This window comes from Vicia villosa, linkage group LG1 (assembly GCF_029867415.1).
Source record: "Vicia villosa cultivar HV-30 ecotype Madison, WI linkage group LG1, Vvil1.0, whole genome shotgun sequence".
Lineage (NCBI taxonomy): Eukaryota > Viridiplantae > Streptophyta > Magnoliopsida > Fabales > Fabaceae > Vicia > Vicia villosa.
The window spans coordinates 38,036,130-38,055,055 of record NC_081180.1 but is presented as its reverse complement, the minus strand read 5'-3'; the positions used below and the strand labels follow the sequence as shown (position 1 = coordinate 38,055,055).

General features: G+C 35.0%; 3 protein-coding genes across 4 annotated transcripts; 1 reads left to right on the top strand and 2 right to left on the bottom strand.

Annotated features, from left to right (window-relative positions):
- Window positions 1-742: 742 nt before the first annotated feature.
- LOC131634400 (pentatricopeptide repeat-containing protein At1g12300, mitochondrial-like) lies at window positions 743-5,469 on the bottom strand. The gene is made up of 2 exons (XM_058905065.1): window positions 5,344-5,469; window positions 743-5,232 (listed from the first exon to the last, which is right to left on the bottom strand). Exons 1-2 carry the CDS (start codon window positions 5,352-5,354, stop codon window positions 3,684-3,686), a joined length of 1,560 nt encoding a protein of 519 aa, XP_058761048.1. The 5' UTR covers window positions 5,355-5,469; the 3' UTR covers window positions 743-3,683.
- A 4,671-nt stretch (window positions 5,470-10,140) lies between these two features.
- LOC131604486 (protein STRICTOSIDINE SYNTHASE-LIKE 12-like) lies at window positions 10,141-11,412 on the top strand. Its single transcript, XM_058876924.1, has 3 exons — window positions 10,141-10,378; window positions 10,483-10,756; window positions 10,848-11,412. Exons 1-3 carry the CDS (start codon window positions 10,141-10,143, stop codon window positions 11,335-11,337), a joined length of 1,002 nt encoding a protein of 333 aa, XP_058732907.1. The 3' UTR covers window positions 11,338-11,412.
- LOC131604474 (protein MIS12 homolog) lies at window positions 11,041-13,125 on the bottom strand. Of its 2 annotated transcripts, XM_058876917.1 has the most exons (8): window positions 12,932-13,125; window positions 12,802-12,859; window positions 12,592-12,711; window positions 12,358-12,450; window positions 12,161-12,284; window positions 11,876-12,001; window positions 11,711-11,785; window positions 11,041-11,179 (listed from the first exon to the last, which is right to left on the bottom strand). In XM_058876917.1, exons 1-7 carry the CDS (start codon window positions 13,063-13,065, stop codon window positions 11,730-11,732), a joined length of 711 nt encoding a protein of 236 aa, XP_058732900.1. In that variant the 5' UTR covers window positions 13,066-13,125; the 3' UTR covers window positions 11,041-11,179; window positions 11,711-11,729. The 2 variants fall into 2 exon arrangements, with proteins under 2 accessions (XP_058732900.1, XP_058732895.1); XM_058876912.1 differs by lacking the exon at window positions 11,041-11,179 and having other exon boundaries at window positions 11,569-11,785; window positions 12,932-13,123.
- Window positions 13,126-18,926: the final 5,801 nt, after the last annotated feature.

Genomic DNA, 18,926 nt, shown 5'->3' with positions numbered 1-18,926 from the left:
TGACCAAAAGTTATCTTAGGTCAACATTTGCATCATTAAAAAGTCTTAAATAACCTAAATAGCATTTTATGTACTCCCTCCGTTTTTTATTACAAGTCGTTTTAGATTTTTTACACAGATTAAGAAAATTAATAATTGTTATATGAAAATGAGAAATTATGAAGGTTTTTACAAAATTATCCTTCATTAATGACATGTTGAAGATAAATTTATATAATTGAAAGGAGAGAGAATAATAAATATTTAAGGATATAATAGGAAAAATAGTATTAGTTATTCATTGGAATTGTAAAGCGACTTATATTTAAATACAATTTTTTTTTCAAAATGACTTATAATAAAAAATGGAGGGAGTAATATTGAATAATATTTAATTAATTAATTTTGTTAAAATAAAATGTTACTCCGGTTGATTAATCTTTTGATCTAATTAAGTAGCTTAACCCTTTTCTAAATAAATTTATTTCCAAATAAATCAAATTGATCAAATAATTTGTACCGTTTTCATGTTATATCATTGTGTTTGCGTTTGATTGTTTGGATTGTATATTATCTTGTTCATTTTATTTGCATAATATTCATAATGGACAAATGTATTTTCATTTCCATTAAGTGTAATAATTTTACTTGCTTTTTATTTTTGACTTTTTTAGTTAGTTCTTAATTGAATTAATTAAATATCTTGGCATCTTAAAATCGATCTTTTCAAAATAAAAATACTTGATCCAACGTCAAACTTTTTTTCATTCAAATTAAATCAATTGCAATGTGAATGCTTGATTCAATATCAAGTACTTCTTTCGATTCTCAATAAATGGAAATGAAAAAGGAAGTGATTGAGCGTAGGCGTCTTCCTTCTTCAAATACTTGAATATTGTTGTAGAGGTCACTGTTTGGGTAATTGTCTTCCTAATAAAACACAAAAAAATTAAACGAATTTAGCTTGTTACTTTGTGAAGCGAAAAATGATCGATTGGGTGTAAACATCTTTCTTCCCCGAGCATTTGAATATTGTTGTAGAGCTCACTCTGTGAATGATTGTCTTTCGTTAAGGAACAATGACTATAGTCGCTTCACACTTTTCATAATAACTTTGAATGAAAAAGAGAGTGATTATGCGTATGCCTTTTCCTTTCCTAAGTATTTGAATATTGTTGTAGAACTCTCTGTTCTTATACTTATATCCACTTAAAATCAATCTCAACGCATTTAAATCTTTTGCCTTTTGGTTTTCAAGTTCAAAACCTTTTCATAAACAACATACGCTCCGTCCATTCCGCGACGTTGCAAACAACACTTCCATATTTGAATATCAAATATTTTCCGTTTGAATGTGATGATGGCAAGAATCTGTGTTGATCCAGATTCAGTCATTCATTCTTGAAGTGATGTAAATGTTCAAATTATCCATGTTTTGGGCAACAATGTTTTCCGTTCAAATGCGACTTGAGAATCTTTCGCTAAAATGAACCAACCCAGAAACATTTGCTACCTATAACTACGTAGCCTTGAGTTCTCCATCGCACCTGCAGATACGTAGGAGCAGGATTTTGAAATCTTGTCAGGCACAATAATAAAAAATCCAAAATCATTATCTTTCTTTCTTTTCTCGCTTAATAAGTAGAAGATCGCAAATAAACATAAGCAGACATCTCTTTCGCAAAACTAACTAAATGAATCTCATTGAGTACAACAAATGTGAGGGGTGCTAATACATTCCTCTTGCATAACCGACTCCCGAACCCTAGTTTGATTGTGACAACCATTTTCTTTTCTTTCGCAGGTTTTATCGACATTTTTCCTTTTCTTTTGGAATAAATAAAATTTCGTGACTCTGTTGTATTTCGAGCGTGTGATACGCTTAGGTATTTTTGGCACCACAATAGCTGACGACTCTACTGGGGACCATTTCTTAAAGCTAGTCCACCCTAATTTAGTTAGTTTTGTGTTGATTGTTAGCTTTTATTTGTTTCTTCTTATGTTTTCTTTATCTTGCTTGGTATCTGTTTCTATTTATTCATATATGGGAATTGGGAAATGCTGCTTAAGTGAATAGTTAGAACTTGAAAGGTATATCTAAAAAACAGGACAAACTTTATTGTTTACTTTCTAACCACACCATAATATAGTACATATATGTCAATTGGATTTGGCCGATAAGCATTAAGAACAAGCATGTCGAAACCTCCCCACTATACTTAGCACTTGCCTACCATAAAGCATTCATTGTTCTATCATAACATGAAGTGATGACATATTCAACAACAATATAAGTAATGAAACTCATGAAGTATCATATTTGAATACCAAGTATATGGATAGGTAAGTTGTGCTTTGTCTGATCAACAAAAGACATGTAGCGTCATAGAGCTATAGGAAATTACTCTATCTGCAAGAGCAGGTGGGTAAATGCAGAGTCAATTGTCCTCTAAAAGTATACTTGCTAGTATGCCTATTATAATGTCCAAGTCCATCCTAAACAATGATGTCCATACATATCTCTTACCAGACTAACATGCATTAAGCTCTTCAATTTTAAGCACAATGAATGCATGACTTAACACCATGCTACAATATGTTTATGACTCAACACCAGATGTATCAAAACACTGAATTCATTTAAGCATAAGTTAAGTCATGCCAAATAATCTTTCCAAGAATCAAATTAAACATCAAAATCAGCAATTTTACAGAAAATATAATCAAGCTTCCCAAAAGCATGCAATTTCTATATTCTAAACCATATTCCCGGTGACAGAACCATTTTAAGACTTTTCTAGCTCTCTATAATCAATACTTCACTCTAATGCGCATTAAGTGGATTATGAAGTTGTACTTGGACCTTTGTTATACATTATGCAACAATTTAATTTAGTCATTCGAACACACTAAGCCATTCTTAGCTTGCTTCAATTATTGCTTAATTTGCAGCAAACACAGTTATATCTATAGAGCAACATTCTTTCTAGTTGCATTCATATGTGACATTCAATTAAAATTTGTAATATGGTGACTGAAAAAAGAATGATGAATTGTTAACTGTCCTTTGATTACTTAAACAATGTTTGAAACAAGCCATACCAAATCACCTTTTTTTATTAGGATCCTCTGGGGAACAGAAAATGATATTTCTCCATTTTAAATTTTTAAATTAAAATCAGGGAATGTTCAGACAACCCTCATTTTCAACACGCTTTTAAACCTATATAAAAAATAATGGCGTACATCATTTGATGGATAAGGGATCAAAAGAACTATTGAAAAAAAGTAACCTATGGGATCCTTTACGAAAGCCAATGTCTCCTCATCAGAGCATACGCTCCTTAGGGAAGATATCCCCTCCTTGGAAAAAGCTTATGAAAATTTCTCTCAATCAATCTCACAAAACTTATGACAGTAGATAAACTCAAATAAATCAATTGAAACAAGCCCTTAGTTACAAACTCAACCCAACAACATTCTTGAGACAACAAGTATAATATTCTACCAATTTTTGTCAATTTCGACCTCACCAATCTATCGGCCCGTGAGGTATAAATACACTTATCAAAAGAAACAACAATAACAAAATCCCTTTTCCAATTCGGTGAAGCAGCTACATAAATGAAATGATGAATAAAGCTGAAACATAAACTCAAAATAATAACAATGTATAGGTAGAAAAGCATCTTACATTTTCGGCATTACAATAGACCTCTCGCAATCATTTCTCTAAGAAGCTTCTCTGCTTCGTCATTTTCATTTTCTTTAAAGAGAGAAAGAATAAGTATTTCATATGTTATAGCATTTGGAATGCAACCGTAGTCTTCCATTTGTGACATCATGGTCAATGCTTCATCAAACAAGCCCTTATTGCAAAACCCGTTGATCATAGTGTTATAAGTATAGATGTCAAGAGTGTACCCTTTAACCAAAAGATCTTCAAAAACTTTTTGTGCATCCTCTAGTCTTCCGCCTTTGCACATTCCATTGATAAGAATATTATACGAGAACATATCTAATTGAATACCCTTCTCTTTAATTTTTTTTAATAATACAATTGCCTTGTCAAGATGATTATTTTTGCATAAAGCATCCAATATAGAATTGTACGTAATTATATTAGGTGGTTGACATCTATCATGCATCTCTTCGACAAGCTCTAAAGCATATGATATTCTCCCAAATTTGCACAAACCATCAATGAGAGAACTGTAGGTTATTGTATCAGGAATGATATTTTTGTGATGCATTTCTTGAAAGAGATTCACGGCTTTCTCAACCATTTTAATCTTACAAAATCCATTAATCATGATGGTGTAGCTGTAAACATTAGAAACCACTCCCATTTGGGCCATACTATTAAATATATCATTGGCCTTGCATACATCATTTACCAAACAATATCCATCCATTAAAGAGATAAAAGTAAAATCATTAGGCTTGATGCTTTTTTTCATCATCGCAGCTATCACATTTTTAGCTTCTTTCAGCTTTCCTTCCTTACAAAAAGCATCAACCAAAATATTAAAGGTATGCACATTAGGGTTGATGTTTTCCAATATCATTTTATTGAACAAACCAATTGCATCTTTTAATTCACCCACAACGCAAAACCCATAGATTAATGAATTATAAGTAAAAACATCAGAAGAGATTCTCTTAGCAACCATTTTAGAATATAAATCAAAAGCTTCATTAATAAGTTTACCTTTGCACATACTATCAATGATTGTATTGTACATTACCACATTAGGTTGAACCAACTTCCCATCAACTTGTCTCAGCAATTGCAAGGCTTCTCTTGTTTTTCCAACTTTACATAAGCCATTAATCAAGGTGCCATAACAAACTTGGTCCAAATGAAATCCCTGCGCTACCACCTTGTCATGAAAGTGCAATGCTTCATGGAGCTCACCTTTGAGACAAAGACCTTTAATGATTGTAGTCAAAGTTATGGCATCTGGCTGGTAACCTTTCTTGAGAATGTTAGCAAATATAGAAAAGGAAAGAGAGTTATGACCCAATTGAGAAAAGCAATTGATCCAGATGTTTAAAGTGACTAAGTCAGACTTAATTCCTCTGTTTAATTCCAACTGTCGATAGAGTGAAACAGCGGTGGAGTAATGTTTGGCCTTGACAAGGGAACCTAAAATCTTGGCAAATTGGATGATGGTGGATGGGGTAGGATTCTGACTGAGCAAGAAATTGAATGAGGAAACGAGATCGTCATGGAATTGAGAGTATAGTCGCCTTGAAGGGAAGCATGGAATGAATTTATTAGGGTTTTGAAGTTGAAATTTGGGAATGAATTTAGGGTTTTGAAGTTGAAAATTGGGTATGAAAAGAGAGACAGTGACATACCTTAATGACATTGTTGTTATGATTCGCAATTCAAATTCGTTTTTGTTCAAAGAGTTGAACCCTGCGAAGTTATGGCTAAACAATGAGATTCATTCCAATTTACCTTTTTTTTTTCGTGTTTAGTTTAATAAATCAACTAGAGTATACATTCCACCCATTTGAACTATACACTTATATATCTCCAACAAACCTCTTACTCCATATTTTTGTCCAACAGCACGTCCAAGGTAACTCAAGAGATTTACACAAGCACATCGCTTTTGATGAATTAGGTGTGTGTGTATATACATCATAATTTAATCTGAGATCCAAGTGATTTACGTCTATAAGGTTACACAAGCATGCATGTCATGAGTAACCCAAGTATAATCTGCCTACATGGCTACATAAGCACATCAATCGACGCGTAGATGTGTACACATCAGAACTTAATCCAGGACCTAAGTGCATAATATCTACATGGCTACACAAGCACACCAATTTATGGCTCAGGTGGGTACACATCGGAACTTAATCTAAAACCCAAGTTATTTATGTTTATATGGCTACACAAGCACACATGTGGTGAGTAACCTGAGTGTAATCCGCCTACATGGCTACACAAGCACATCAATTGATAACGCCGATGAGTCTCCAAGTGATTTATCACCTAGTAGTCTCGGCCTACTTTGATTCAAGCATACACAACAATCACATCTAAACGCTCAACTGAAACAAATAGGAACAAGTGATCAACATCACAACATACATTAAGCCATAATCAAACAAAACATCTCCGAACATTTAACCGGAACAAACAGAGGAACGAGTAATCAACATCACCGTATTTATCAAGTCATAATGTACCATGTTAGTCATACTATACTAGTGAGGTGTCACATCCACATCACGAAACAACACTGCACTCAGGGGAAGAAGAAACAAAGTTTAGTTTCATGGGCTCGCCAAGCGAATAAACCAGAATTCCCAAAGATCGTAACACATGAGTCACCATCATGTATACTTATAGCATGTCAAGAAGGCAAGGATTATGCATACAACGAGGGTAAAGTAACATGGTATCATCCTAACATCAATGCATGACATTATAAACATGTTATCAATGCATTCTAATCTCAACCACTCAACGTGCAATCAAACATGGACTTATCACATATCATAAAATATCATGCAAGAATTATATTTATTCATCACAAATTATAGCATTGGATTAGCTTTCCAACGCATTCGATCACTTCTTATTTCGAGTCACGGAGCTCGAGTTATTATCGAAACAATATTTGAATTGAACTTTTCCTTCACTATTCGAATCATGTGTAAATCGTGATTCAAATAAAATTAGTCAGGGGCCACAAAAAGAGCTATGATTTGAATCAGAACACCCAGTGCAATTCTCTAATTTGAATCAAATCAACCAGGGGCTACCAGAAGGCTTCTGATTCGAGATTTTCAAGTTTTCTTCAATATTTTCTCAACCTAACACGATGGGAAACATGTTCTTTGAATTCTTAATGATAATAACACGTTTAATCAAGTTTTAGACCATGCATGCATCATATTTATGGTGTTTTTTATTGCAATTTCACACAACAAGATGTATGGGTTATCATGGCCAAATAGGCACCTATTGTAATCAGATTCATTCATATATGATCATGGATAGATGTATGAGCTAAGTTTACCAAAGCCTTGAGCATGTTATATCAACAAGAATCACATAATCATAATGCATATCAAGGGCTCGTAATCCAAGTCCCATGATGAACAATCCTAAAATCTCCTAATTTCCCCAAATTCCTAACTAAGGACTCACCTTGAGTAAAGATTCTGAATTCCAAGATGGAGATGAAAATGATTACAACTTTCGATCTTCATTCTTGAAATTTGTCTCTTTAATAATGCTCAAGGATCATGCATGCAAAGGAGTGGAATGATAAAGTTTGAAATTTGATTGTTTTCTTATTTTCCTTTCACGTTCCACCCTTCCTTTCTCTTCCCCTTTCACATTTTGATTTTTGCAAGGTGGAAGGATGGGAAAATGAGAGGAAGTTCTAAACTTGCCCTTAATAAAACATATTATGAGAAAAGACCATATTTTCCTTTCATCTTAAGACATTTCTAATATGCCACTCTTGAGTACCCTACTAATCTCTCCTTAAATACTATTAGGTCCATAGATTAGAGATTTATCCCGTTGTCATTCCTACTAAAGCTTAAAAAACTTGGGGTATTACACATCATTACGTTTTCTTCTACCTATAATCAATTATAAATTTTACGTAACTAGTTACAACTTATTTATGCAGTGTTCCCGAAAGTGTTGATGTTGTTGTCCTACAGGTTATTGCTGCTTCATTCCCCTTCTGTAATTATGACCAAGAGTGTGTTCTCTTCATCAAACTCTTGGCTTGCAACCTTGGCTTCATCCGCTTAAGGTTCTTTCTTGTTCGCGTTGCACTCTTTTGAAAAATGGTCGAATTTTGACAATTAAAGCATTTCACCTTGCTCTTGTCAAACTTTCCCTTTTTCACCTCTAAAGTTTCCTTGACCATCATTCTTGTTGCAGTTGCTCTCACCTTTTTGACAAGTCGAATTCTTTGAACTTATAGACTCTCTTCCACCAAAATTCTGAAAAATTCCTTTACTCTTCATGGGCCATTTTCCTTTCGACTTCTTGTTCTTCTCGTTGAACTGAGCTTGCAAAGCAATCTCCGTCTTTTCCTTATTGATATTTCTATCCTCCATCCTTTGCTCATGAGCCTCGAGAGAGCTTTGAAGCTCCTCTTTGTTCATTGTCGCAAGATCCTTTGATTCCTCAATTGCCACCACAATGTTATCAAGTCTTGCTGTCAAAGAACAAAAGATTTTTATACAACATTCTGCTTTGTAACAGTTTCTCCATGTGACTTTATTTGGTTCACCAATCGAGTAATTCTCGTCACGTAATCGTTGATTGTCTCATTTTACTCCATTTGAATTAATTCAAATTAACGTTAGTGAGTTTGTTACCTCAGCCCCTGCATATGCCTTTTCCAAAATTTTCCACGCTTGCTTTGACGATTCATAGTTACCAACTTTCTCATAGTTTTCACCATCCACACATTGGTGTATTAAAAATATTGTTTTATAATCTTTCTTCTTCTCTTCCTTATGTGTTACTTGTTGTGCATCTGTTGCACATTTCACAAAAGAACTCATACCATTCTTGACCCCTTCAAGAATATCTTGGGAGGCAAACAACACTTTCATTTATTGAGTTTCTTTGCTAGAACACGGGTTTTAAGAAAATTTTGTGTTTTTTTACTCTCTTCATGTTGCTCAGTTGCGTTGAAAGAAACAATAAAATTTGATCATTATATTAACTTATTGGAGATAATTCGAAGTTATCAGATTAAGGGTTGAGACATATCTTAACCACTGCATTCTCAAAAAAGTAAATTCTCGGGTGCAGTTACCGTGCATAGATAAAAATCTATGCACCGTGCATAGATTATTATGGACCCTTGGATCAAATTCTAGACATCAATTGTTATTACTCAATACTCAATACTCACCACTCAATACTCAATACTCAATACTCAATACTCAATACTCAATACTGAATTAAAAAAACATGATTCAATGGCTTATGTAGACCTATGCATGGTGCATAAGGAAAATCCTTATGCATATTAGCCAAAGCCTCTTGCCTCTATTAAGTGTTAACAGGTGGATTTTATAAGAATGTCAAAATTATTAGAATAATCTTTTTGTTTTTTCTCTCATTTAACCAAAAATTGATTTTAATTTTAATTTTAGTTTAATTTGATAGTAATTTAGTTATTTCAATCAATCTTAACAACTCAAATATAAACTAATTATAATTAATTTTGTGAATTAAAAATATAACAATTTTTCTGTGTATAGTGGCTAACAAATACTCAATTAAACACTTGTGAAAAAAAAGAGAAATAAATTTGGTGATCCGAATTCTAGTATGTAATTACACTCTCTCCACATTCAAACTACTAGGTAGGACCAATTAAGACAATAAAAAAATATAATAATTAAAATAAATATAACAATAAAGATTAAGAAAATTGCCAAAAATTTAAGTTAGATACAAATACCTTTAAGCAAAATTAATTAAAATTTATGTATTAATAAAAGAGATTAATTGGAATACACTGTCAATATCTCTTAATAAAATTAATATTAAAAATGACATAATATTTAATGTTTGAATTAAATGATTAATATACCCAACCAAATTTCAAAAACACCACAGTTCACCTACATTAAAATGAACTGCTCCACCTATATACAGTGCTGGTTCTTTATGTGTTTTCACGCATTAAGAAAAAAAAAAAATCAGTTCACGCAACTGAGTGCACATTAGAACGTTACATTTGTAGAAGAGGAGTTTTCAAGAGTCACAAAAACGAGATATAGGGTGGATTTACAAAAGTGCAAACAAAACTGTAAAACCGAGTATGTATTTTTCATGAGTCACATACTCACATTTTAATTTTGTAGTTTTCACATGTTATGCTGTGTTCATAAAGACATAATTATTAAACCAATCAAAACTTGTAACAAACTATGAACGTTTCTTTTGACAGGGGAAGTAGTACTATTGATTTGCTTAATTTGTGTGTTCTTTTGAAGAGGTTAACAATGATGGGTTGTCATCACATTTTTCACCTATTGCACAGCATGCATGGCATGATACCAACATGCCTATAAATATATTGCTTAGTTCTTTATTAGGATTCATTCACATCTTACAAAGTTACCTCAAATTTGTTATTAGCTATCATGTTAAACATGGCAATGGTTGTCACTGTAACTCTTGTTATCTTCCTATTGTGTTCTCCATCATCAGTAGCTATATTACTCAACAAGCTTCAGCTACCCACACCAGTGACAGGACCTGAGTCCCTCGCATTTGATAGAAACGGTGGAGGACCTTATGTGTCTTCTTCTGATGGAAGAATCTTTAAATATATTGGTCCAAATGATGGTTTCAAGGAATATGCTTACACATCTCCAAACAGGTAAATACATTTGTCATCAAACATGCTAATTAGATTCAAAGCCTAAGAATACTATTTTCATGTTTAATTACAAGACTATCATAAATGATTTTTTTTTTGTTCGGGAACAAGAAAATCTGTGATGGACTTGCTGATTTCTCAGCACTCCAAGCAACATGTGGAAGGCCTTTAGGGTTGGGTTTCAACCATCAGACAGGTGATTTGTATGTAGCTGATGCTTATTTCGGGCTTGTTAAGGTTGGTCCGGATGGAGGAAATGTAACACAATTAGTTGGACCTGAACAAGGCAATACTACAATGTTTGCTGATGGTTTGGATGTAGATCCTGACACCGGAATCGTCTATTTTACCATAGCTAGCACCAATTTCCAACTCAAGTAAGCATATTTTTTTCATTCTTACAATGTTGTCAAGCATGGTTTTAGTGCATTGTAGTAATAAATATGCATCTTTTGATTTATTATGCAGAGATTACCAAACACTGCTAAATAGTGGAGATAATTCAGGAAGCTTATTGAAATATGATCCAAGCACCAACCAAACAACAGTGTTGCTAAGCAATCTTGAAGTGCCATCTGGGGTGGCAGTAAGCAGAGATGGTTCATTTTTACTTGTAAGTGAATATCTAGCAAACAGAATTCAGAGAGTGTGGCTGAAAGGTCCAAGAGCCAATTCAACGGAATTATTCACAATACTAGCTGGAAGACCAGATAACATCAAGAGGAATTCAAGAGGACAATTTTGGATTTCAGTGAATAGTATTGTAGGACCACCTAGATTTCCAAGACGTTCTACATTGCCTGCAGGAGTCAGAGTCACAGAGAATGGTTTAGTTTTACAGATTGTGTCTCTTGTGGGTGAGTATGGTACTGAACCAGCTAGTGAGGTTCAAGAGTACAATGGAACACTTTATGGTGGCTCCTTGTTTGCTAATTATGCTACCATTTTTACCCCGTAGTCTGCTACCTTTGTATGACTATTGAAAAAATAATACATGGGGACTAAATGAAAAAAAAAACGTTGATAATGTTTACTTGCAATGGCACCTATAAATCACTACTCTTCTGATCATCATTTACATAGACTTGCAACATAAGTTAATGAAATCTGCCTAGTTGAAGATCATGAGTTACTAAACAACCTATTAAACTAAGCTAGCAATGAAATTAAAATTAATAAAAAAAAAAGAAAAAATAAAGCACGAGTATTTTCCTATAACCCGTCAAATAGTTCATTTTGGTACATTGAGAAAGACTATATATAATTGAAATCCATTAGTTTCAACATGAGAGGCAAATTCTAATTGAGAAAAACTACGAACAAACAATTACCGGTGAAACAAGCACATGTTCACTCCAACTGGGTTACAAATCGTTGAAGATCTTCTAATTTCATATTTGAGAGGCCTGCAACCAGAAATGCCCAACTCAGAACCATGGAGTTCAACCTATTAAAATTAATTCATGTTGCAGAACAATGAACAATATGTTGGTTACCTTTAGCAGAAGTATCCATTGTATAGTTGTTGAAACTTCTTGCTTTCATTTCTTCGGTCTCTTCAATCATGTTGGTGTTTTGCTTTCCAATCTTCAGTCGAAGTTCTCGGGCAGTTGTCAAAACCTCTACAAAACCACAATCACAAGTAAATATAAGCTGACTTACAAGTTCAACGTATAACATTAGCTAATAATATAATGATAATAATGCTAAAGGAAATATACATGTGCTAATACTTAATACATACAAACATACACTAAAATGGAATACTTAATTTAAATTACCCTGAAACAACTCAGAGTTTTGCTCAAGTAATTGAACTGCTTCATTGATATGTAGAGCATTGAGAGAAGAATGCTTGGGGAGTGCCTCAATTTCTTGATTTAGCATTTCCGATTCTTTCCCCACCTGACATCACATTTATTACCAATATAAATAAAATGAGAAACAAACTAAGTATCAATTTCGGCACTCTTTTTACCTCGGCTAATTTTTCCCTCAATGATTCTAACTCAGCATCTAGTTCTTCATGGGAAGTAGCTACAAGATCGATGTCATTCCCACCCAATTCATCCTGAAAGGCAGTAGTACACTTTTAAATAAACATCCCAACTGCAATTTGGGCCGCAACTGATTCTCGACAATATAAGTGAAGTGATGGTTACAGCGAGCAAAGCAATATTAGTTAATAATAATAAGTTAGAGAAAAACATACAGTATTTGGCATTTGAAACCCTTTGGGAAGAGAAAAACAATGATAAAGGCAGTATTCTTCCCAAACTGAAAGCTTTTGATCCGCAACTGATTGAACATTTTGTCGAATGTGATCAATACCCTTCCATAAAACACAAATTAATAAGCAATTTCGTTAGTATTAGTGGTTAAATACCCTAATTAAGCCATTTGAATAATGAAGGATAGAAACCTGTTTGAGATGTTGAGATTTTTGGCTAGCTTCCACGTTGAGCTTGGTAGATGCTTCCCTGTAACACAAACCATGAAGCTATAGAATTTTGATAATAAAATTGGAAAGAAAAGTGAAATGAGTTGGTTACCGGAAGATGAAATCAAAAGTTTCGATTAACAAATCGTCGGCGGTGTTGAAAATTTCGTTAAAGAAGAGTTGAGGATTCAAATTCAGCGATTTGAAAATCGCATAGCTCTCGCTCTCGCTCTCGCTTCCCTCCATTTCCGCTAAATTCTTGGATTCCCCAAATTCAAAATAATTATGCTGCTTCTCTCTCACTCCCTGTTTTTTTTCCAGTGTCTCAATTTTTAATTTTTTTTTTTTAGTTTTGATCGCTCCCTCTATTTTAAATTTTAGAATTTTGATCTTTTTTTTAAGTTTTTTTTATAGATTTTAGTCTTCAGCCCTATATAAGTGTATGACATATGTGACGTAACTTAAGGGAAAAAAAAACAATTTCCACATCATTTATATTTATTTTTTATTTAAATAATATATAAAAATATTAAATTAAAAAATTAAAATAACAAAATTAAATTATTATTAATGTTTTGTTAAAACTAATTTAATTTGTTTTCTAAATTAAATTGAAGTTGATTTCTAAAACAAATCGATATTAAACTTTTTTCCAAACTTTCATAAATCAATTTTAATTTTATTTAAAAAACAAATTTAATTAATAAATAAACTTAAATTAATAAATTAAAAAACAAATTGTGAGATATTGGATCGAACTCTAGTATGGCCGAAGGGTAGCTTCTTGGTTCGACAGGGTTAAGCATGAAGTCGAAGGTTGTTCACATGCTTGTGTCGAAGATGCTATGGTTGTTAGCATGTTAAATTAGGTTTTAGTGTTTAAACCCTAATTTGTTAAGTTAGCTTGTTTATTAAGTTGACTTGTGTAATGGGCCTTGTGGAAAAAGTCCATTAGTTAGTATGTTAGGTTTTATTATAAATAGCATACTAGTCTCTCATCATTGCTAAGCTGCAAATCCTAATTTAGGGTGAGAGAGGTTATTTGTTATTCTTGTAAACTTGTAATCTTGTTTTAAGAGAAAGTAAAAGAATAGCAGTTATAACCAATTCTTGTGTTCTTCTTATCTTCCCTAATCCCTACTATACTTTGTTCTTGACATCGTTTTTCACAACAAATTGGTGCGGTGAGCGTGGAGAAGATGCCTTCAACAAAGTATGAGATTGAAAAGTTCACCGGAGTGAATGATTTCGGTCTGTGGCGCTTGAAGATGAAAGCCCTACTGGTTCAGCAGGGTTGTTTGGAAGCGTTGAAGGGAGAGGCAGCCATGAATGCAGAATTGACGGCAGCGGAGAAGACGAATATGATCGAGAAAGTACACATCGCAATTTTGTTGAGCCTTGGTGATAAGGTCCTCCGGCAGGTATCAAAGGAGAGGACGGCATCAGGGTTATGGGTGAAACTTGAAAGTTTGTATATGACCAAATCGCTGGTAAATCGACTCTACCTGAAGCAAGCTTTGTATTCATTCAAGGTGATTGAAGACAAAGTATTGGCTGAGCAGTTGGATATGTTCAACAAGCTGATTCTTGATCTTGAAAATATTGATGTGAAGATCGATGATGAAGATCAAGCGTTGTTACTATTGTGTTCTTTGCCTCGATCACATGCTCACTTCAAAGAAACTCTCTTGTATGGAAGGGAGTCCCTGACGTTTGAAGAAGTTCAATCAGCCTTGTACTCTAAGGACTTGATTGAACGAAAGGAGCATAAACCTTCGACTGTTGGCGAAGGTTTGGCCGTTAAAGGAAAACTCTTACGAAAGGATGGTAAGTTCGACAAGAAGAAAGGCAAAAGCCAGTTGAAGTCTTACAGTGGCGAAGCATCTGGCATTCGATGCTACCATTGTAAGAAGGAGGGTCACACAAGAAAGGTGTGCCCTGAACGCCTGAAATATCATGGAGGTAAGGATAATGGCAACGCTGCCATTGTTCAAGATGATTTCGAATCATCTGATGTTCTTATGGTTTCAAGCAGTGACTCTAAGAAGGAGTGGATTATGGATTCAGGTTGCACTTGGCACATGACTCCAAACAAAGACTTGTTCGAGGAATTATGTGATCAAGATGGTGGATCAGTATTGTTGGGAAACAACAAGGCTTGCAAGATTGCAGGTGTTGGATCTGTGAGATTCAAGCTCCATGATGAGTCAATAAGGTTGTTGACTGAAGTCAGGTATGTTCCTGATTTGAAGAAAAATATGCTTTCTCTTGGTGAATTCGACAAGAAAGGATATGTTTTCCAAGGAGAGAAAAGTATCCTAAGAGTCATGAAGGGTTCGAAGGAAGTCTTGAGAGGCGTGAAGAAACAAGGCTTGTATACCCTTGAGGCTGAAGTTGTAAGTGGTTCGACAAATGTTGCATCCACAAAACCTTTGTCGAAAACAGAAATCTGGCACATGAGATTGGGCCATGTCAGTGAAAGGGGTCTGGTCGAATTAGGGAAACAAAATCTGCTTGGTGGAGACAAAGTCGAAAAGCTGAAGTTTTGTGAACCCTGTGTACTTGGAAAATCTTGCAGAGTGAAGTTCAACAAAGGCAAACAAAGAACACATGGATCCCTTGATTACATCCATGCTGATCTTTGGGGGCCTGCAAGGTGTCCATCACATTCAGAAGCAAGGTATTTTCTATCCGTAGTAGATGATTATTCCAGAAAATTATGGGTATTCATCTAGAAGACTAAGGATGAAACTTTTGAGAATTTCAAAAGTTGGAAGACTCTGGTTGAAAATCAGACTAGCAGAAAGGTCAAGAGGTTGAGAACCGACAATGGCCTTGAATTTTGCAATGAGGCATTCGACAGTTTTTGTGCTGCCTCTGGTATTGCAAGGCATAGAACTACTGCAGGTACTCCACAGCAAAATGGTTTGGCTGAAAGGTTTAATCGAATTATTTTGGAGAGAGTCAGATGCATGTTGACTAGTGCGGGGTTAACGAAGGTGTTCTGGGCTGAGGCTGTTTCGACAGCAACATATCTGATAAACAGATGTCCTTCAACAGCGTTAGATATGAAGACACCTAAAGAAGTTTGGTCGGGACATCCACCAGATCTCGACAAACTGAGAGTATTTGGCTGCGTAGCCTATGCTCACATTAGGCAAGACAAGGTCGAACCTAGAGCTCTGAAATGCATGTTCATGGGATACCCAGAAGGAGTCAAAGCTTATAGGCTATGGTGCCTAAAGCCAGGTCACAGGAGGTGTATCACCAGTCGAGATGTAGTTTTCAATGAAGCTGAAATGGCTTTTAAGAAAACTAATGATGTTGATCGAAGTACAGAAACATCTGACGAAGAGCTGGAACAGGTAGAGATTCCTGTTGAGGTGGAGCATGTTGATGCTGAATTGTATATCCCTGACGAAGTCAAAGAAGAAGCAAAAGATGCTGAGGAAGTTGAGGAAACTGACAATGACTACCTATTGTCGAGAGATAGGTCGAGAAGAGTCATCAAGGCACCTCAGAGACTTGGGTATGCAGATCTTATAGCTTATGCCTTAATCTCTGTAAGTGAGGTTTTAGACGAAGAACCTAGAGACTACAAGGAAGTTATGAGGAGTCGAAATAAGACTGAATGGCTGAAAGCCATGGATGATGAGATGAAATCTCTTCATGATAATCATACTTGGGAACTGATCAAGAAACCTGCTGGGGCAAGGTTAGTCAGCTGTAAATGGATTTTCAAAGTTAAGGAAGGAATTGAAGGAGTGACGTCGAAAAGATACAAGGCAAGGTTAGTTGCAAGGGGTTTCACTCAGAAAGAAGGTGTCGACTTCAATGATGTGTTTTCTCCTGTTGTGAATCATAGGTCCATTCGAATGTTGCTTGCCATGGTGGCACAGTTCGATCTTGAACTGGAACAGATGGATGTGAAGACTACGTTCTTGTATGGTGATCTAGATGAAACGATCCTGATGAGGCAACCTGAAGGGTATGCCGAAAAGGGGAAGGAAGATTATGTGTGCAAGTTAAAGAGATCTTTGTATGGGCTGAAACAATCTCCTCGACAGTGGAATAGGAGATTCGACAAGTTCATGGCACGCATAAGTTTCATTAGAAGTCAGTTCGACCACTGCGTTTACTTCAAATTTCGACATGGTAATTCATTTGTTATTTTGTTGCTTTATGTGGATGATATTCTCATAGCAAGCAACAATGTTGAAGATGTGACGAGGGTGAAGGCTGAACTCAATAAGGAGTTCGATATGAAGGATCTGGGAGCTGCTTCCAGGACTCTTGAAATTGACATTCGAAGAGATAGAAAGAAGTCGAAGTTATGCTTATCTCAAGAGGCATATCTACGGAAGATTCTCGAAAAGTTTGGTATGTCGAATTCGAAGCCAGTTGTGACTCCAACAAACCCTCAATTCAAGTTGAGTATTGATCAGTGTCCCAATACTGATGTCGAAAGAGCCTATATGAATAGCATCCCATATGCTAATATAGTTGGTTCTTTGATGTATGCTATGGTCTGTACTAGACCCGACATAGCATATGCAGTAAGTCTTGTAAGCAGGTACATGACGAACCCTGGAAAGGATTACTGGCAAGCATTGAAGTGGATTTTAAGGTACATAAATGGGTCTCTGAATAGAGTCCTAATTTATGGTGGAGCCTTGGGTGAAAATAGTAAAGCAGTAATAGAAGGATATGTCGACTCTGATTATGCAGGTTGTATGGATTCCAGAAAATCTATTTCTGGATATGTTTTCACTATGTTTGGCACTGCAATTAGTTGGAAAGCAACACTTCAGAAGGTTGTTGCTCTATCAACCACTGAAGCGGAGTACATTGCCCTAACTGAAGCTGTGAAAGAAGCATTGTGGCTTGAAGGTTTTGCGAAGGAGCTGAAACTTCAAGGTCGAGGTATCACTGTTAAATGTGATAGTCAAAGTGCAATACACCTGTCGAAGAATTCAGCCTATCATGAGCGAACTAAGCACATTGATGTGAGGCTGCATTTCGTCAGAGGAGTAATCGAGCGTGGAGAAGTCCAAGTGCTGAAGGTTTCGACTGAAGACAATGCTGCTGATATGATCACCAAGACATTGCCGAGTTGCAAGTTTTTCCACTGTATGCAGTTGATAAAGCTGCATGAAGAAAGCTAGTTTGTTCCCTTGAAGTTGTAGAGTTAGATCCAAGGTGGAGATTTGTGAGATATTGGATCGAACTCTAGTATGGCCAAAGGGTAGCTTCTTGGTTCGACAGGGTTAAGCATGAAGTCGAAGGTTGTTCACATGCTTGTGTCGAAGATGCTAGGGTTGTTAGCATGTCAAATTAGGTTTTAGTGTTTAAACCCTAATTTGTTAAGTTAGCTTGTTTATTAAGTTGGCTTGTGTAATGGGCCTTGTGGAAAAAGTCCATTAGTTAGTATGTTAGGTTTTATTATAAATAGCATACTAGTCTCTCATCATTGCTAAGCTGCAAATCCTAATTTAGGGTGAAAGAGGTTATTTGTTATTCTTGTAAACTTGTAATCTTATTTTAAGAGAAAGTAAAAGAATAGCAGTTATAACCAATATTTGTGTTCTCCTCTTCTTCCTTGTCCTTTATTCATCCCTTATTTTATACTTTGTCCGTGGCATTGAATTCACAACACAAATCTATGTTCGTCTTTCTTCTTTTCGTCACCCAGATCAAAACATATGAGTTCTCCTTCTTGTTCATCTTCATTTGTGCTCAAAATTCAGTTCTCCATCATGTTATGTTCATAGGTTGTGCATAAATTTCATATTAAGAAAGAAGAAAAGAGAAGAAATAGACCAGTAACCAGAAGAAGGAGAAGAATAGTGAAATCCCTAAATCTCTTCTCAACAATATTAACCAAGTTCTTTAATCATCATCTCTATGTTCCTAATCCTTATTTTTCTTTCCACTCTTTGTTTTAGATCTCTTTTAGCATATGTTTAATTTGTTTTCAATTTTAATAACATCTCAGATTTGATTTTAAATTTGGGTTATTGAGATGGTTGATTGGGTGATTTGGTTTAGAAGAAAAAAATGGATTTGATTAGTTCGGTCATCTTCTTCCTAAAATCTAAACTTGTATT

Excerpts from the sequence above, each read along its gene's own strand:
- LOC131604474 (XM_058876917.1), bottom strand. The coding sequence starts at position 13,065 with ATGGAGGGAAGCGAGAGCGAGAGCGAGAGCTATGCGATTTTCAAATCG. Across the intron at positions 12,451-12,591 it reads GGTTTCAAATGCCAAATACT|GATGAATTGGGTGGGAATGA; the intron begins GTATGTTTTTCT and ends ACTGCCTTTCAG. Across the intron at positions 12,285-12,357 it reads TGAGGGAAAAATTAGCCGAG|GTGGGGAAAGAATCGGAAAT; the intron begins GTAAAAAGAGTG and ends ATGTGATGTCAG.
- LOC131604486 (XM_058876924.1), top strand. The coding sequence starts at position 10,141 with ATGTTAAACATGGCAATGGTTGTCACTGTAACTCTTGTTATCTTCCTA. Across the intron at positions 10,379-10,482 it reads TGCTTACACATCTCCAAACA|GGAACAAGAAAATCTGTGAT; the intron begins GGTAAATACATT and ends TTTTTTTGTTCG. Across the intron at positions 10,757-10,847 it reads AGCACCAATTTCCAACTCAA|AGATTACCAAACACTGCTAA; the intron begins GTAAGCATATTT and ends TTTATTATGCAG.